At 43.1% G+C, this 20349-nt stretch overlaps 2 protein-coding genes across 6 annotated transcripts in view; one reads left to right on the top strand and one right to left on the bottom strand.

Moving 5' to 3' along the window:
• The window catches only part of LOC117145379 (uncharacterized protein C2orf42 homolog), a 171806-nt gene that overhangs the window by 14864 nt on the left and 136593 nt on the right, over positions 1-20349 (top strand). The window contains exon 4 of the mRNA XM_033311009.1: positions 19226-19262. The gene's annotated coding sequence lies outside the window, so the exon portion shown is untranslated. The remainder of the gene's footprint in view (positions 1-19225; positions 19263-20349) is intronic.
• The window catches only part of LOC117145378 (tyrosine-protein phosphatase 99A), a 112453-nt gene that overhangs the window by 12697 nt on the left and 79407 nt on the right, over positions 1-20349 (bottom strand). For 3 of the 5 annotated variants that reach the window (XM_033311006.1, XM_033311003.1, XM_033311004.1), the window contains exons 9-10: positions 2412-2615; positions 854-1134 (exon numbers count right to left, since the gene is read on the bottom strand). In XM_033311006.1, the coding sequence (XP_033166897.1) occupies positions 854-1134; positions 2412-2615 (485 nt within the window). Of the gene's footprint in view, positions 1-853; positions 1135-2411; positions 2616-11593; positions 12352-20349 lie in introns of those variants that run through there. The other 2 variants (XM_033311005.1, XM_033311007.1) reach the window with 1 other exon arrangement.

Here is a 20349-nt window from a genome sequence, read left to right as displayed (position 1 = left end):
GCCAAAAACAAAAGCCGGCGTGGACAGAGGACAGGAGATCCTGGGGGGAAGGGCAAAAAATAGGACTAAACAAGGATCCAACTAGTTTTCAGATATGGAAAAAGTCAGCTATGTGTATGATAACATTTTATTGTTGCGAAATTTGTTTGCCTCGCCACATTCCCCACGACAAACTTTTTGTTTTTATTTATTTACTTTGGCGTATTTTTTATATTTTTTATTTTTTCCTCCATCCATTTCGGGCGCTAAATAAAATGGGAAGACGCGGCACAAAGGCGGACAGGAAAAACAACATAAATGTAATTTATTTTCGCAGGTGGGCGGATTGCAACGCGTGTGTGTGTTGCATTTTTTGCATGTAGAATTTTTATGAAATATTTACAGGTGCCGTGGCAGGTGGGCTTTATTCTATGCCGTTTGTTGTTTGCTGCATAAAAATGCAATTATTACTGCCGCTCCCCATGTTTCTGCTTAGCCCCCCCTCGAATATCTGTCTGTATTAGGCCGTTTATCATAGAACTTCTCCTTTTTTATGGGCCGCAGAACGGGCCAAATGGCCGCGATAAGCCGACTCGATTGACATATCGCAGGGGGGATGGGGGGTGAGGTGTACATTGTTGCCCACTTGGCAGGCCAGCAAAATGTTGGCTAACAGCGCGGGAAAACTCTTTTATTTTCCCAAAAACTTGCGCATGAAATATTAGTGCCAGACTCCAAAGGGACTAATTCACTTACATTTATTTCGCCATTCTATACAGAAATAAATTGTTCAGGCTTTTGTTAGTCAGTTTAAACATATCTTTAAAGTTGCAGGATATCCGAACTAAACTTAAGTTTAAATGTAAAGACTTACCGCAGTTTCCAGTTCCTTGGCCGAGGCATTAATCCTGATATCCCGATGCGTATCCTGGCCTGCCAAACGCGTTTTGATGATGTAAAAGTCGATGGTGTTGTAGAACTCGTAGGGTCTCCGCCATCGAATCGTGATGGACTCCTGGGAGTGGCAAGTGAGGTTCACAATCGCCGGGGCACTGGGTCCTCCGACATCCGTACGCTGGGCAATCTGATCGGAGGGTTCGCCCTCGTTCTTGGTGGTGAATGCCTTGACTATCACACGGTAGTCGGTGTAGGGTCCTGAAAATAAGTATTACATATATCAGTACCTTCTTTATTAACTATAGTGCGGGAAAATCAAAAGCAAGCATAATTATTCAAGGACCTGCATTTCGTAAGCCTTTAATTTGCTTCATTTGCAGTCGAGTGCATTTGGATGCGACAGTTGAGGCATTTATTGGTCGTAAATACTTGCAGGGAATGTCAGTTGTTTTTCCGCGAGTATGTGAGGCACCTGCCACGCTGCCTGCCACATGCCACCTGCCACCTTAAATTGAGCGGTGGGCATCTTTTCGCTGCTCATTATTATGAGATGCGTCGCCGCATGTCACTGGTTGCTGGGGAAGGGAAGGGAAAGGAGGGGAGGGGGCTGCTGTGCGGCTTTATAATTAAATTTTACGCGGGGAAAATGCAAGGGACAGCGGCAACAAAAACAGTGAATTGATTTTTCATGGCGAGGAAAAACAGAAAGCAAAAGGGTATTGCTTCAAGCGGCGCTGTGAGCTTAAATTGGATTTAATTAACAAGAGAAACGGCTGACATCTACTTGGATTAAATTTGGAAATAATTAAACGTTGCCATGGCGGCCCAGCATGCCGCAAAAAGGAGGCTCCTTTGCCGCGGAATTTGCGAGCAGAAGTTAGCAGGTGCATCCTGCATCCGAAGTCGTGTAATTAAATTAAACAATGTGGCTGTAGCTGCATGAGAGTGTGGAATGCGGCGCATAACTTTGTAGCAAGTTAATTGCATGGTGGCCCCGGAGGCGCCTAAAAACCTCCAAAAACCGAGCCACTTTTCTACCAGGATCCTTCTAAGTAGCTGCTTCTGATGCGGCATATCCTGCGGATGTATTCTCCGGCCCACAAGACTCGGCTCCCGCCTTAATCAGGAAAATTAGCCGACTTTGGGGTGTTCAAATTATAAGCGTCAAAAGTTGGTGTTGTTGGCAAACAGAAAGTGGCAAGCCAGCACTTGCAACTATTTAATTACAAAGCAGCTGGCAAACAATTTGACTGGAGCCTCAATTATGGCTAATAATAGGTAGGTCCTCCGGCAGGTTCAAGCCCTTTTCCATTCCCAATTTCCATTTCGCGGAGGGGCGGCTTTTCACAACGTGGGCGTTCGACTGTTGACAGTTTAATGTCGAGTTCGGAACTTGACGGGGGTCACCAATCGGCGAGGACAGGCGGGGAAAACCCTTTGATCGACCTTTCGCCAAATTTATCGAGTGAATAAATTAAAAGTTTGAAAACCTTTTACGCTAAATAAGCCCCAAATGAAAACGTAGTTAAACTCACGCAAGTTCTGCAGCTCGAAGTGAATGAGGGTTTCCACCGAATTGCGAGAGTTCTTGACAATCTCCACGCCAGTTTGGTTGTCGTGGATGTGGAACACGTGGTAACCGGCGATGGCTCCGTTCTGATTCTTTGGCGGATGCCAGGACATCGTGATGCTGTTGGCCGAAACATCCAGGATGGTTAGATTCTGCGGTTTGCTTGGCACTGCAAATGAGAGTAAATAAGTGGCGGGGATGAGTACAAAAGTCAAAAGTTAAATTTGCCCATGTTCTTAGGCCATGTTGCATATGCTTCGGCTTAGAAGCACAAAGTCAAACAAAAGTTTAAGGGGTGGGTGTAGAATGTGAGATACCCTCTTTGATATTTCCGTTTTGAAACTTAATCTCTGGGAAAATCTTATACAAGTTCTTAAAAATATGTTTATGATTTTAAATATTTAAAATGATCATATTTTTTATTTATTTATCTACGCAACTCTCGAATATACCCTTGATTTGTTTAATTTACGGCCATAAAAGTTGATTCCCCAGCTCTTGAGTTATCAAAGTCGTCGCAGCTGTTTAATGTATTAAAAGTCTCTCTGCAAACTCAACAACTTTTTCGAAAGTAATCCCGAATTTGTAAACAAAATATGTTGGCATGCTTAGCGGCGTCTGCACATAGAAAATGGCGCAAGCCAAATGACAATGCATAAATAATTTATTTAATAAAGAAAAAACAGGAAGAGGGAGAATACAATCGTAAAAAGAGCAGGAAGCCGAGCAATCGAATGAAGAAAAGTAAAATAAATTGAAATGAATATTTTGCAGTAGCAGATAAAACAATTTATATTCAAATGGCAGGCGAATCATGTGTGTGTGTGTTCTGCGTGTGTGTTTGTGTGCAAGCGAGAGGGAAGAAAAAATTATATATTCAATTACGAGGGGGAACAGAAGAAAAGAATTGGCGCAAGTAAAGCGCATCGTAATCGAAGCGCATAAAGGAACGGAAATGCGATTGCCAGCAATTTATTATGGCCTGCACTTGCCAGTGGGGTAACACACACAGATACAGACACATATGCATGCACACAGATACACACCCATACAGGCACACACGATACACAGATGGTGGCTTATAATCCAGCAAACCAGCGGATGCAAAAGCCCTGGCAATAATTTCATTTGCAAGCCAAAGGACAACACTCGACCATGTGTGACAGCCAAAGGGTACTTGTGTGTGTGTATTGCCTTTGTGTGTGTGCAAGTGGCAAAAAGCACTAAATGGTAATTTATTTTACTAATACAACAAAAGCCCGGCCAACGAGCAAAAACGCTCTGCAATCAAAAGAACAAATGAGTGACCCGAGGGCGGGACCAGGAACGGTAACGGCCACTTGACCCTACTCCGCCCGAGACTTTTGCCATGCAAATGCGATAAAGCTTAGCCAAACACACACCCCAAGTTGCCTCGTGCACTGAGCGAAATTCCTCTGACACTCCTACAAGGTGTTCTTAATGAAGAAGTTTATAAATATGCCACAATGTAAACTTTTACTTTAAGTGCTTTGCCCACATATTGAATATATCATTTTTCTCCGTGTAGGCCAGCAAGAAAAAGAGAAGCCCACACATGAACAGTTGGCTGGGCAGAATAAACAGTCGCTGTCGATGTATAGAAATTTATACAATTCAATAAATGGCATTTCTACTTTCTTTGCTGCCTTTGCCCACCCTGCTCCTTTCACTAGCATTCCTCCACCCCTTTCACTTCGATTTCTTCTTGTACTTCATCCTTGGCCTGTGCCCCTGCAATTGCAAACGGAAATGGAAATGGGAAATGGACAGGCAGCTGCTGCATCTGCAAAAAGGGAAAGGAAAAAGCCAATTTATAGACTCGAACTCGAACTATGAAGGCGAACGACTCACTTGAGGACCGATGGCGCAAAAGGAGCGGGGAGAGCTTGTATTAAAATCAATTAAGCAACAAAGTGCTCCACACACACACACACTCACTTAGCCAGCGATAAATGTCCTTGCAGCAGCGGGAAAATGGGAAAGGGGGAGAGAAAAGTTAATAGGTTTGCCACTCGCAGAAGACAGCTGGCAAGCTCACCTCACGACAGGTGACTATGTGGGCACTTGGATGGAGCTCCTGATTGGTTTTTGTTTGGCGAATAAAACATAAATAATTGAGAACCAGGAACAAGCGCCCTATCAATCAATCAAAGCGGCTTAAAATGCAAGGCATTTCTGTATTTCTAACACAATAACTAGTAATTAATTACAATTAAATTTCCCTACAGACTGTCATTCCTACGGAAATCCGATTCCTTGGTCCCTTACTTTGAGCTCAAGGAACTCGGGGAACAGGCGCCACGTTTGACATGTCTGGGCAAATTAAAAGAAAACAATAGATGCGCCTTTCCCACTATTTGCTCAGCCATCGCGCCGGAAGTAACCAAGTGTGAAAAAGCAAAGGAAAATCCGGAAAGGAAAGCCCGGGAAAACTAAGGGGGTGCTGTGCTCACTCAAAAGCGCGCGTGATTATTTTCACAAAGGCAAAGGCAGGAAGTAGAAAAAATATAACTAGGAAAATGTAGTCGGAGGTGGGAAATCGCTGGGAAAACGGGTGTGGTGGCTGGAAAAACCAATACCGACGACGTGCTCAAGTTGTTAAAAACTCCAAACAAAAGCAGGCAGAAGCTCGAGGACTTCAAGGTGTGTTTGTGTGTGTGTGTGAGGAGCAAATAGCATTAAGTTGTCTGAGCCTCGAAAAAATACTCGTATATATACAGCAACAAATGGCTCGACGAGCAATAAGCAGCAGCAGGAAAAGCGGGAAAACTAAGGCTCGAACATGAAGATATATAAAAAACAAGTTAAGAGTGGGTCCGCATTGTTGTTGGCCATATGCCTTATTTAGTTGTTGCTCCTCGTGCCTCATTGTTGTTGCCCAACTTTACGAGCTACGAGCTGCTTTACGGATTTGGCCAGACGTAAAAACTAAACAAAGGCGACGGCCCGGGCGGAGAGTAAATAAGAGCGAGCGAGCCAACAAACAAACAATTAGAGAATAAACACACACACGCCAACAAAAATGAAGGCAAAAAAACGCAGGTGACTGCCTTTCAAATGGCGTCAAAGGCTCCACCGCCCCGAGAATTCGCACAAAGGCGCAAAAATTATGCGAAATAAAGCCCGAAAACGAAAAAGAGGCAAAAAAAACATCAGCGACAAGCTGTGAAAAAAATAAAAATGCTGCCAAGTTTTGTCCCCCAAAGCTTTGATGGCCAAGAGCAAACAGTGAATGGACCAAAAGGATCCGGCACTTAGCGGAAGTAACGTGGCGGCCATTTTGAATGCGCACATGTGTGTGGGTGTCTCTGCATGCGTGGGTGTGTGTGTGTGGGGGGATCCTTTCAGAACTTTGATTGCAGAAGAAACGGGCTGGAAACTGACTTTAAAGTGCATAAATATCTGCCTAGAGACTTACTAACTTATTATGCCCCCGCTTTCCTGCTAAAATGTCCTTCAATTATTTTGATTTCCTCCAAATTTACCAGAAAAGTTCGTTGAACTCAGGTAATACCCCTGATTATAAGCCGTTTCTCGAGCAGGCATTTGGATCAAATTGCTGTAATTTGCGTAATGGCAAGTCTTCGGACAGGAATTTAGCCATAATGTGCCGCTGGCCCTGTTTAAACTCAAAGCACTGTCAAATGCACAAAGAAAGGGCCAAAACACAACTGACACACTTCAAATGGCCCGCACACACGCACACACTTACACTCGCAGTGCCACTGACAAATGGGCAAACGCTTACAGTATTTGTTTCAAAGTGCTTCTGCCACTCGGCTTGTCAGTTTAAGTCTACCGATCGCCCTTTGTATCGCTTTTTTAATCCGAACTCTAATGTCCTCTAATTTGCAGCATTTGAAAACCTTTGACATGTGTCTTGTTTGGGTCAAAGCCAGAGAACCGAACTCGTGTGTTGCCCCAAAGGGTTGATACACGAAATGTTTATTGTCATGGTGAAAATAGAAACCGGAAATAGAAATGGTGTTTCTAGTCGGCTGGGAATTACTTGTCTTTTCATTGGAATGTTGTTATTTATTTATGCTAATAAACACATTTAATAGAATCAGAATAGAGTTTCAATATAATTTCTTTGGTTTGATACATTAAAATTAACTTTAAGGCGATCTTTAACAGGGTACTTGGGGATACGTTGGCTAATTAAGGGCGGCCGTCTGGTCCGGAGTCACGGATCTGCTGATGGCTGCATTTGCCTGTGCTTCATGGCCAAGAGCGGAGCGATAAGGCTAACACGATGGCGACAGCTTTTGTGGCATGTGTGTGTGCAAAAGGTTATCGGCAGGAAGTTGCACATGGAAGCACCATCACCTCGGGCCACCACGTCCACATTCTCCTACTCCTCATTCTCATTCTCATTTCAACAGCCACATCCACATGGGCAGACCCAACCTTCCGGCCGGAGTTCGCTCGTTTTTCGATGCTTGAGACACGGAAACTGTTTTGGGCTCCGTTCGCCGGCACAAAAACAGGCATCAATGTCACGTTCAAAGTGTCGAGTTGTTGCACTAACAAGGTGTTTATGATTTAAAGCGCCGCTCAGTCGGGAGCTGGGGTTTTTGGCAGACAAAAGGCCTCCATGACAAGTGACTTGGAGTGCTGGCAAGGGATGGGGAAAAGGGGAAAATGCCAGCACACATATGCAGGCCGAGCTGTGAGTTTTCCTCCTCGAATGCCATTTTTCGTAGGCGTTTCGGTCAGGGGGTTGAATTTCTACTTCGGTTTTTTCTATCCATATCCATCCATCTGGATATCTGGGTGGGCAGCGGGTGGTAGACAAATTGACATGTTGAAGTGCAGTTAGGCGGAAGTTGTCGCCGAGGCAACATTTTTCTATCTCCCTCCCACCGCCCACCACCCACCGACGTGGAGTGGAGTGGGCGTGTCTAAATGCGGGTTGGCACGTGGTTGGGCTATAAAAAGCCGAGAATTTCCCCAGAAAAAAGGGCTTATCTATGTTCTTGATTTTGATTTCGTTTTTCTCCAGCTTTGTTCGTCGCTGCGACAGAGGCCATCTATCAAAATGTTTTCGTTTACAGAATAAGGACATTACTCAATTGCCAAGTGTGTTTTGGGGATAAAGAAGGACATTTATTTTTAGAAGAACTTCGAAATGTCATATTTGTTTATGCTTCTTGGATTCAGAAATCCCTCTCAATTAAAACCCAACAATTATGAAAATGTAATCTTAAATCGTTGGTTTTATCAGGGGAACATTTATAAATGCTCTTGTTTTTCATTTTAATGTTACTCTTATCGCTTGCATATAAGTATAAGAGTATACAAGCCTCATAAAGAACATTCCCATCTTTTTAAACATTTTTTTTCTCTCATTTTCCAACGGAGGTCCTTGTGGGAGTTCATAAATTAGCGGCAGCCGATAAGTAGGCAGCATATTTGTGTGGATATCTGGCTGTTTTTCAGCCACACGTGGCAGTGGAAACAGTGGAGCAGAGGAAAAACGCCAGTGACAGGTCGTGAAAAGCGCAACTCAAAGTGAATCAACTCCTGCCATTGTTCACTCCCCATCAGGAATAAAAAGTCCTTGGGAAGTCTAGTCAGCTGGCTTATCATTGCTGAGTCGTGCCAAAGGAGTCTTGAGCACGATTCACGCCTTTCGGTTGTGCAACAAAAGTCCTGAAAGTCCTCGAGCGCGTGTGTTTGAGCCATGTTGCAAATTAAAATCAAGACAGCAGCAAAGCCAGCCAAATGATTGATGGCTGTTTTCCAGGACAGAAAGTATGTAAGTGTGTTTGTAGCAGCAGAGAGAGGTGGTGGCTGGCAAAAAGTTCAATGATTTATGCTTTTCAGTTGGGCCAAATTTGCTGGCTACTAAATGATTGTTTTCATCCTCGCCGAGAAGCCAGCTCCACTACTTTGCACTTTTAATGTATTTTTTGACAAGTCATGTTCATAACTCAGTGTCCTGTGAAATTTCCACGGGTCGATGGAGATAAAGTTTCCACTGGATCTGGATAAAGTTCAAAATCAAAGTTTTCTCAGCTCCACTCGGTTTTACGTAGTTATTTTCGTTAAGAATTTTTGTTTTTCCCCCCTATTTTCTTGCTCGTTTTTTCGGCTTTTCCGCAGAGACGCAAATCATTTGTCAAAATACGAGAGTACGCAGCAAAGTTGCTGCCTGTTTGCCGTTGACAAGCCGAAAGTTGTGCCAATTTGTATTAGAAACTTTCAAACCTTGCGCCTGCGACATGTCCGACTTTGGACTTTGAGTGCGGCTATATAGTATGATATATAAATAGTATATGTACACAGATCATGGACAGCGGCCAGTTTATGTGGCAAGCACTTTGCTGGAAGTTCAAGCTGCGACTGGAATATTTAAGTTCGAATTGCTGGCGTTGCGGTTTCAGCCACACACTATTCACATTATCAAGGATCAAAAGTTATTGTTTAATAAACTTCATAGTTCAATCCCATTAATTGCGTCTGTTTCGCGACACTTTGCGACTATCAAAAACTGTTCGTTGGCAGCATTCAGTGCGCGAACTCCAAGTATCTGACAGATATTATTCGCACACTCACTTGAGGACGGATTGGGGCACTTGCCTCCCACGTGCCTCCGTAAATTCCAATTCCAATTTCGAGCCTCTCAAGCACTGGGTACTTGGCCCGTTTTCCCGGGGAAATGCGACCCGTGGGTGGGCGGCTCACTTGATGAGCTGCACTTTTCATCGGGGCCACGAGACCGAAAGTGTTACTCCAAATTGTGACAGCTCTCAGCTGCGCCTCGGAAGTGAAAATGAATTTACGGAAAATTAACTCTCGACAGCCAGCGAAATATATGGTATATGGTGGAGCAGCAGGAGCCTGTCTCTGGCACTTGGCTGCACAAAAGTTGGGGCAAACAATTAATTAAACTAATGACTCGGTGGGAATTTCACAGCAGGGGGGTCCGAAAAATGATTTGTGAAAAACCCAAATTCAGCAGGTTTATTAATTAAAGTGTTTCGAGCGGGATGAGTTAACAAAACTCGCTACAGAAAACATTGCATAACTTCGCACTTCTTATCAACTGATTGCTTTGTTAATTGCGGCGATCAGAAGTTCAATTATTTACGTTTTCCAGCCATTCGCGTTTATTGCTTAGAGCAAGATACTATATACATTCGCGCTGGAAAGTAATTTCTGGGAAAGAAACTAATGAATTCGTTTGACTGAAATAGTAATTAGTAATTACTGACGAGCAGCGAGGCATTCTGTTCGACAATTTATATAAAATTTACTTAATTTTCGCTCTGCTGGCACAGCACGTTTCCAGCTGATCTATTTGACTGGACGAGCTAATTGGCAGTTAGCTGCTATTTTCATAGTTTTCAAATTGCTGTGGCTGTGATTGCATTTTAAATCAAGGTTTTATGGCACCATTTGATTTATGTACGTTGCTTTGGGTTTTTAACTAAAATGTTTCGCTGCTCGCAGTCATCAGTTCGCCTGAGGCTTCAATAAATCATAGGAAAGGAACCTTGAGCCAGTTGAACCGAACAACTCCTTTTGTCCTCATTACGCCCACGCCTTGTGCCCCATATTTCCTTATTTATTCGAGGGGGGCGTGGTCGCAGCACCTGCCCCCAAAGTGCAACTTAATACAGGTTTTGCGTGCGGTCAGCAAATCAGGCAGCTTTTGGCCAGCTTTCAGGACATGGCTCTGCGATTTGCCAGCTGTCAGTCTGTTTGGCTCAGGGGCACGCAAATCGCTGGGAAATTCCAGCGGGTGGCATGCAAATTCATCTCGGGCGATTTCCTTGAGACCTCTTTAAGAGCTGGCAGCTCCAATTTAATGGCATGCCCAGAAAAATAGTTGGCTGCAGCTTAACAATAAAATACCAAATAATTGTGGGCCATAAAAGTTAAGTTGTTAATTGTTTTGTGTCCTGTGCGCATCGCGTGTCCCGTTGTGTTGAAAACGAGAGAAAAGCGAGGAAAACGAGGAAAACCCGGGCAGGGGATTGTGAAACATGGCTCACTTCCAATGAATTGTGGCTGTTTGGCACCCGCTGGCCAAGTTTTAACGAGCAGACAGACGGCTGCTTGTCAATTCCCCCAGACATATTTCATTGGCCAGGCCAGGAAGGTATATAAATAAACTAGCCAGAAATAGTTGATACAGAACAAGAAAAGATTGTCCAATTGGGCAGAGCAGATCAATAGTAAGATATTAAACTTATAGCTACTATAAACTTATTATCATAATTGATTTGATTTATATTGTAGGGAGATATATTAAAATACGCAGATATAGAATATAGGAGTTATAATATTAATACGATAATAATAAAGTTCTATAGCGATCCTTTTTCTCTCTGTGTAGGAACTTGGCCCGACAAAAACAATGTTAAATAATTCATTTGGCCAAAGCTCAAAGTTTTGCGTGAGAATTTTGCCATATTACAAGAAGGCAGGCAGTTGTTGACGCTGCCCCGCCCACTTTTCCGCTGCCCCCGCCCACATGAAGAAGGGGCTGCGTGCCAAACCGGAAATGAAAACTCTCTTAATTGCCTTGAAGTATGCAATTGCTGTTGTTGTTGCTGTTGTGTTGGATTTATCTGTGTACTTTGTTGTTGTTCCTTCAGCGGATAATAACTGAGTAACTACAAGTTCTTCTTCGCCGAAGGGGCTTAGCGGGTTAAAGCAGGGGCGGTCAGGGGTTAAGGCCTACGTTGGCCGAGAAAGTTCGTAAAAGTGCGGTGTCAATGAACCCAGTTTAGCAACTATAATTGCCAATTCTTGTCGAAAGCCCATCGAACTTTTTGTTTTCGTTTGTCGTTGATAACGGAGTGTTTTTTGTTTGACCTCAGGCAACTTATTTGCAGCTTAAATTATTGAAAGGGGCAGGGGTTATATCATTAGGTTTAATTGCTGTTCAATTTCTCAAGATTGCTCGAATTTTTGTGACTCTGACTTGATTGATGGTGATTTCAAGTCGCTGCACAACGTAAAAATAAACTTTAATTGAAGCACGAACTCCATAATGAATCACGGTTCATTGTTGCTTTTATGTTTTCCTAACCCAAAGATATTCTTGATGATTGCTTTCTACCTATTTATTTTCATTTAGATATATTTTATGGAAGCTGTGTAACTATTTACCATAATTGTCGTCGACCGCTGCGTACGGGGGCGTGGCGTCGTTATAGTTGCCATTTCCGTTTCCCATTTCGCCGGCCACCGGAACCGGAAACGCATTGGCGAAGGCCAACGTGGTGGCGGGCACATCCGGTGGCTGATCCTGCTGCTCAATGGAGGTGGCTGCGGTGCCCAGCACCGGCTCCTTTGCCGTCTTCTGGGTGCTGCTGTCCACAGTGGTGGCCAGATTGAATTCAGTCTCAAGTGATTCCCAGCCGGATCCGGTTGTTTCGGCCTCCGGATTGACTAGATCGGCCAGATTGCGATCGGAAGAGCTGGCACTGATCGCCGCCGGTGATGCTGACGATGATGCAGTGGTGGGCGGCAGTGAAGCGGCGGTGAAGGGCGATGGCGACGATGGCGAGTTGGAGGAGTTGGTGGGCAGGGCGGTGGCACAGTGCTCCGCAATGCTGGCGAAGAGCAACAACTTCAGCATTGCTCTCAGAAGGGCGTGGTGCTGGGGGCGTGGCATTTTGATTCGTTGGTCGTTTTGATGATCTGCGTTTGATTTCACGATTTTGTGCGTTTTTTGGTTTTGGTTTTTGTTTTTTCGTTCACTTATTGTGCGCTTTTGTCCCACTGTTCAGTAGGACTTGGTATTTTTCAGTGTTTCTCCTTTCGTTTACAACATTTTTGTGCGTTGTTTTATAGTTTGTGCTTGCTTTTGTTTTTACTATACTTAGTTCTTAATTCGTTCGGCTTAAATGATTTCCATTTTGGCACTAAAGATAATACATAAAATTACGTGAGATGACTAACTCAACGTGTGATTTCATCAATTCACTTCGTTTCAATTCTGTCCCTACAATTTTCATTTATTTTATTGTTATAAGCATTTAGGTAACTATATAGTGCTATTATTATTTTTATAGCCTCGTTATTTGATGATTTGATTTAGACTCAAATAAATTTGTGACAGCAGAGCTATCAAGTTCGGTTTGTTTGCGATGATTCACTTTTGTTGTACCCAGCCCATGTTGTAAAAGTCGCTGTTGTTGTTTTTGCTGTCTTGTGTAACACATTTTTCAAAGCGGGCCAACCCAAAAAAAAAAAGAAGAAAAAAATCGTAACCCATGTTGAACCCCATCAAGCAAAAGCTCTGCCTTCTTTTGTTTTACTTTTATTTATGATAATTTATTGCATTTTTTCAATACTCCTCTGCCATTGTCTCTCAGTTCTTCTCTCTCTCTCTATATCTTTCTTTCTCCTCTCTGTTCTTTGCCGCTTTTTTCGCATTTTCTTCACACTTTCCTGCGCTTTATTGTTTTCGTATCCCTCGCAACGAAAAGAGTTCAATGGGGTTCATCCGCCGCCGAAGATGCAGCCGCATTAAAGATACACTGCCCGCCATAAGTGTGCGCACACGAGCTGGGCGCGTATAAATAGGCATATGCCCATATATACACCAAATCTGAAGAGTCTGCCAACAAATTGGCAATGCCCACAAACGACTTTGCGACGACATGTGTGCGCCAGCTGTGGGTTAAGATCATCCAGTGGGTTATCAGGGGGTTAAGGCGGCTGCGGCGGACGGGGAAGCCAACAAAAAGTTGCGTAAAATTAATGATTGGGCGTAGAGCAAACGCCGAAGGCGATCAACGAACGGCATAACTAAACGATGTTCGGAAAATGTAGCCAACAAATCGTATGTATACTTATTGAATGTTTTAAGAATAGATCTCTCTTAAAAAGACATTCCTTCCAGAGTCCATGAGTAAACTAATCTATGATGTGCACACCAGAACATATGCTTAGCCAATCGATCTCAATCCATAAGCCTAACCTGAGCACTGCAATTTGCATGCTCAGAACCCCAACGACACCGGATAAGTGAAACATTCCATCGCTTTTCCGTTCCCCTTCACGCGGCTGGCTTCTCCAATTGCACTGAACAAAGTGCAAATTACTGGGAGCTCGTGCTGATTCATTCAGAATTAGCCCCAGCACGCTATATTCTCGGGGTCTCCGAGTCGCTTGAACCGTACTACTATATCTGCTTTAGTAATGCGTGGTGGTTGGTGTTTGGCCAGCTAACCACAGCCACATCCACAGGCACAACCACAATCGCAGCTGCTAATTAGCAGCTCATCAAATTGCCGCATGCAAAAAGTAAGCCAACGAGCCGGAGCTTTAAGTGTAGTCTTCAGCACTGCACTGGGAGAAATTATGGAGAAAAAGAGGGAATATAGTATAGAATATAGTTGCCAGGAGAATCGAAATCGTATGCAACGGAAATAGCTTTCCTTCAGTCCCACTATTATATGTTTAAAGTTAAGTAGCTTAAGATGTGATTTGTGTTTTTGTTATAGATTCAGAATCAGAATTTTCTTGGTGGCTGACTAATCTTCTAGAGCATAAGCAAGTTGCTGGTGACATTCGATATCTGTATTTTTCTCTCTGCCAGACAGACACAGATGTGCTGGTTCTGGAGTGCCCCACAAGTAAAAGGGCGCTTTATAAAAATAGAAACACAAAAGATTATTGAATTCGCGGCGAAGAAGGAAAATGGCGGCGGGGAAAACCATAAAATGAAATGGTTAAACGGGTCGAAGTCGCGTCCAAAGTCGCTGATCCAAACGGGGAAATTGGCCAATCAAGCGACAATTGTCGGCCATTTGTGGCCAGTAAGTGCTTAATAACGCTAAACGGGTCAAAGACTGGCGAGTGGACAACACGGATTCTACAGCCCGATTCTACAGCTCTAGAACTCGACGATGATTTGCATTATCCGCCGACCCGACCCGACAACAACTGACAGATAATTGAAAATCACTAAAAATACAGCGGGCAAAGTGGAAAAATCAATTGGCAGAAGGCAAATTGCCTGACAACTGCAGGCCGAAACCAGTGGGAAGTCGCCTCTTCACAGTTTTTTTTTCGTAGTAGTGGTTTGTGTCGTTTTTCTTTCTGTGTTCACAAAATCTGGACATATTGACATATCGTGACGACATGGGCCCCGCATGATGTCCATTATTCAGTGCCCCGCCCGTAGATACAAAAAGCATTCAAATAATAGACAATTTGTCTGTCTTGGGTTTTGATAAAAAGTGAAAATGGCTCGGAATGGGAAGTAATATCCCAGGTAACCGGAAGAAAATGTGGGCTACTTCAACGGAAGTAGAGCTTACTACGGTTTTGGTCCGCTAAAACCAACATAAGCCGATTACTTGTTAAAATGAGTGGGTTTTCCTTTAAAATAGAACGAACCAATCCAAATTGTATACAAATTTCATTTCTCTAGAGTGGCGTTCCTATTCTAAGCAATTATTAGCGCTAATACGTCGAACAATTTCCCAATTCCCAAACGCAATGGAATGCATTTTCCTGGAAGCACTCGCGTGCTGCCATCCCACTACCTGCAGAGCAAACAAATCAAAACTCCGGACTACTCCCACCTCGTAATGAGCGTGAGATTCACTGATAACCCACATCCACTTCCACTTCCGAGGAGGAGGTGCCCCACTTGGGGATCTGTTTCTGTTTGGGATTCTGATTCAGCTGTAGTACCAGCAGTTTCAGTTTGTTTACCCACCGGAGCCCCCAATCGCCTCTTATGAATGGCCCACATTGTGGACGCTATGAAATAAAATCACTTGTTTGTTTATCCAGCCAACACTTCGAATGGCGTTAATTTGTAAGCCAAACAAATGTGTACCTAAATGCAGTCAAGTGACGGAAAAGTAGCTGGTGCACCGAGAAAAATGAATGATCAGTTTGAAAGAATACTGCTACTTAAGTGGATTCAACTCATTTTATTATTCTGCTGTAAATGTTAACTGTTAGTCTCATTGGAAACCTGCATTTTTAACAAATTACAATCATTAAATGCACCATAGTTAAGTATAGTTAAGTATGGTATATAGCTATATATTAGCACTGCATTGTGCTAGGATCACAAAATTCCGCGCAGTGTGTCCGAAAATGTTGACAGTCATGGGCTAAGGTCAGTGCACTGGGATTGCGAAAATAGATGAAAATGCTTGGAGTGAACATGCGCATATGCAGCTAGCGCCGACAATCCGGAACCGGGAAATGGGTGGCAAGCCGAGGGAAAACGGGAAAATGGGCGCCCGTGGGATGTGCGAAAAATCAATAGAGCCGGACTCGCAGTGCACGTGCTACGGTTACGGATGCGAAGTACGGTTGGTTGAAGAGGGGGGGGGCTACGAATTCGCTGCAGAAAATGTGCGGCCCAGCCCCAAAAAAAAGTTTCCAGCCGGAATTGTGTCATTTAACTGTCAGCGAATTTGCGCAGTTTATAATTTTTTAAAATTTCACAGGGGTTCTTTGTTTTCTGACCCACCATCCGGTGGTTTTTGTCCAATTTCGCATCTGCTCAATATGCTAAATTATGATATTTTCCAAGCCGAGCTTCATTCGCCGCAGACAAAGCGGCAAAATGTCAACAAAACACAGAAAAATATATATAAGGAGAGAGAGAGAGAGAGCCTCGACGAGAGAGAGAGAGAGATACTCGTTTTTGTTGTTTTATTGATTTCTTGAAAGGTACACAAAATGCTATTCGCAACAGCAGCAGCAACAACAACAAAGGCGAACAAAGGGAGCAACAAAAACAAGAAGCCGAAGAAGAGGCAGCAGCACTAAAAAATTTGGAACTATAATTCTTGTTGAATTCGTATGGGATTATATTATTGGGTTTTTCGGTTCGTTATATCTTTCTGATGTGACACAAATGTTGGTTTTATTGTTTGTTTTGGACTGCCGTCCATTTGGCAGCTTTTAACTTCATTTAACACTGTTTTTTAGCGTATCTCTGCTCAAGAGATACAAAAGTATCTGATGGATTGCCTATAGGTTTTTACGTTCGGAAAAAAGGCGGCTGCTGCGCACAGAGAAGCCAGTTCTTTCTTTTCTAACCACCAACTAAACACCTGGCTTTTCAGGCGATTTTCACGGTTTTCTTTCGGTTTTTCATAGGTTCCCAGTTCACACACTGTTTAACTCATGTTTTAGTTTGTTTCACTTAGGATATTGTTTAATTTTCCCAGATATTTGCCTCTTTTTGCATGGCCACAATCGGAATAAAAACCACAGCGACGAGACGACGACGGCGACTGATGATGATGACAGGGAAAGAGACGGATACATTCGCCGCGTTTGCGGCGTGCAGATGAATTCGCCGTCCAAGTGCGGCAGCTGCTCGCTCACATACACATTTTGCGGCGAAGAGAACGACGTGTATAAGAGCATTTCGTATATATTTTTGCTCTTTTAATGTGTGTGCCTCGAACTCGTCACTTTTTGATACCAGCGAGTAGGGGGAAATTCGACCTTACTTCAGAATTTTAAATTCCCACGCCTTTGGCGCGCAATTTGAATTCGCTGCGCCTTTTCCGACTACCAATTCCCAATAAAATGTGTCTAATTGCAGAATATCTGCTTATCGCTCAGCTTGTTTCGATAGCAGCCGGTGGGCAAGTACACGTTAATATTGGATATTTCCTGTTATCTCTGGATTTAATAGCCTGAATTGCCCTTATCGATTGTAATTAGTTTGTAGTTGCCATGCGATAAAACGTCACAACTGGTTGGTGAGGAAAAAGAAGAAGCCAATGATCTCATATTCACTCACTCTGCTTTATAGTAGGTCGGTATTTCATACTATATTTTAACAAAAAATATTGTATATACCCTTTAAAATATAAGCATATATTTCAACCTTTAAGCTAATACTGCCATATCCCAATTTATAGCAGCAATTTAGTTCGAAACACACAATTATGCGTAATGGTTCCAAGATCGTAAAATTGTTTAAATATGCAATCATAATCACTGCACTTAAAATCCGTTTAACTAACATAGTTGGGATAGAATTTCAGCCCCTTCCCCCAGCAACGCCTCTTTTCATTGTGCAAGTTTCCGCCCACGGAAGATACATCATTAGGCATTAGAATGAAATTACCTGCCTATGCAGGGAACCACTTGAAAACTCATTATAACGGTAGCGGGTAACCAGCACACACACACACATCCGCACTTACACAGCCACCTACACCTATACACCTACACAGTTACAAATACAGACGCAGACTTTGGTAACTGGCAGTTACATCAGCCGCAAAAGTAGGCGTTGCCAAGTCGCCCCAAAGGCGTTAAAGCACTTAGATTTATGGTCCTACACGCACACAGCCAAAACACGCCCACACCCGAAACTCACACACACACACAGTCGAAGTCCTGGCGTATACGTATAGGGATCTATATAGGTATGTGGCATACAGCCTTTGGCAGCCCAGGACTTTGACTCGTTTTATGCATTTAATAAAAACTTTCACTTCGGCGCTAGTGCTTCATTTTTTTTGATTTTCCCTCACTGAGGGAAAAATATTATTGCTAAACATTTGTTAAGGTTATATATATAATATTCATATACATACATAAATGCTTTAAAATAGTTTAAGTAACTTTTTGTATGTTTTTATTGGTACTTCCTGCATTCTCAATTTAGATTTAATGCATTCCCAAAACGAACAGGTATTTTGCGCAACTTTATAAGCTGTTTTATCCCTCAGTGTTTTGCTTTACTGCAGAACTCAAAACTTTTGCCGCTGCATTGAAGTTAAGTACTTAAAAAGTAATTTCCCCGAGCTGCCAGTGAAAAATCGTAAAAAAGGATGCGCGGCCCGCCAAAATGTTAATGAAATGATTTGAATTATGCTTACGCTCGAATATAATATGTTTCTGCGCCGCCGTATTATTTGTGGCTTATTAAAAAGTTAAAAGCCATCCGGCGAGGTGTTGCCCGCCATGACCAATAGCCAATGGCAACCGCAGCTGCTGTGGAGCAAGTGCGGCAGGCGGAGTATGAAAAAAACATAAAGCCCATCAAAATAATGTTAATTCATTAAGTGGCAGTAACTTGGTCGGCGCCCAAGTGTAGGCTATAAAAATTTAACGCTCGGAAGGAGTCGCACGGCAGAGCCTAAGGATCCCAAGGATCCTAAGGATAAATGTGTGGAGCAGCAGGAAGAGTACAATAAGTTGCCCCAGGCTCCGGCAACGTGCACGAAATGAATGATTTTTATTTATATTTTATGGTTTTCTTTTGCCCCGTTTTTGGGTCCTGGTAATTAGAGCAGCTTTATGCCGCACTCCGTTTCGGCCAGGTGTGTGTGTGTGTGTGTGTGTGTATTTGGGGCCAACAGCAGCTCACAATAAACTGCAAAATTATGTGAATGAGTTTTCTTAACTTTTTTCCGCTACCCGCGTTTTACCATCCTCCGAGATTTATTCGCGGCACATGGCAGACCGAATCCGAATCTGGAAACCAAACACCAGAAGGAACGGCTGGCGAACAAGACAACGGAGCCGGTAGACCAAATGAAATGAAACAAACAAGCAAAGTTAAATGAACAACTTTTGTGCATTATTTATCTGCACAGTGTAAAGTGTGAGCAGCAGTGAGAACAAGATGGAATGGCCGCTGGTGTGAACGCGTCGAATGGGGAATACTGTAGGATATGAATCTTCTATCTATTCTATTCTATATTCTATATGAATCTATCAGTACTGTATTAGATAGAACATCAAATTGCGCATTTCTTTTACTTATTTTTTTTTTATTTTTATTTTCAGAACACACCTATTGCTGGATGCATCTTTATGTACATATGTGAGTCAAAATCAAACCATTTTCTATTTAAAAATCCCATAAGAAGTTTGACAGAGGCATTGTTGCCTTGTTTTCATATAATATTTTTTAAGTTTCCTATGCTTGTCGCAAAGTCGAGCATACCCTTTCTGAATCGAGAACGAAGAGAGAGGGCATGATGTGGCGGTTATAAAAATCATAACCACAACTGTGGCAGAAACTCGGTTCATTTTACATGGGCGTACATTGCCTTTGGCATTTGTGCCCCCTGCCAGCGACTGATTTAGAGGCCTTTATAACTTGGATTGTGTGTGTGTGTTAGCTAGCCACTTAGTAAATATTTTATGAATTATCTGTTTTCTATTAAGATGTTTTAACAGAGCAACCAAAACGTGGGCCGAGCGACAACCGCAGGACCATCGAGCTGCGCCGAGATGAGCGCTATGCTATAAAGCCCAATAAACATAAGTCTGTCCCTCGCAAATGCACAAGTGTGTGTGTGTGGTTAGTACATACGTATACGTATACATGACGGTTTTGCTTGTGTGGTTTTGGGGGGTTTTACGAGTTCGGGGTCCATTATGTTACCTTCTTCTGGGGTCCTTATTGATACGGTTCGCCCTCGCTTTAAAGGCACGCCCTGAGGGATGCGATTTTTAATATGCATTAAAATTAATAAGAACACGTGTCGCTCCCTCGCACCCGCATCATTGTCCTTGTCGTCCTTGTTGTCCTCGTCGTCCTTCCGCCTTTGACGCCCTCATAATTCCATTTTATCGCGCACAAATTTTTATAGCTGCGCCGCAGGCGTCGATTTTAAATAACGCTCAGTACCCAAATCCCTCTTTCTTACGTTGATTTTGTCGCCATTTTTGTTGGTTGTTAATTTTATGCTTATGAGATAAGAAATTGTGACAAAAACGCTGGAAAATTTATGTGCAAAGCGCTCCGGTAAGACGGTGAGCCGAGCACCCGACATATGAATAAGAGATTCCCCCTGAAAGGCGATAAATGGGCTCAATGGGAGAACCAGCTTCTTCATCAGCACTGTCATTGAAAATCCTCGTGCCGAACTGGGGCAAACAAGTTGCCAGGGGATACATCCGTG

Source organism: Drosophila mauritiana, chromosome 3R, assembly GCF_004382145.1.
Source record: "Drosophila mauritiana strain mau12 chromosome 3R, ASM438214v1, whole genome shotgun sequence".
NCBI lineage: Eukaryota > Metazoa > Arthropoda > Insecta > Diptera > Drosophilidae > Drosophila > Drosophila mauritiana.
The sequence above is the reverse complement of the archived record's forward strand: the minus strand, read 5'-3'. Positions and strand labels throughout refer to the sequence as shown.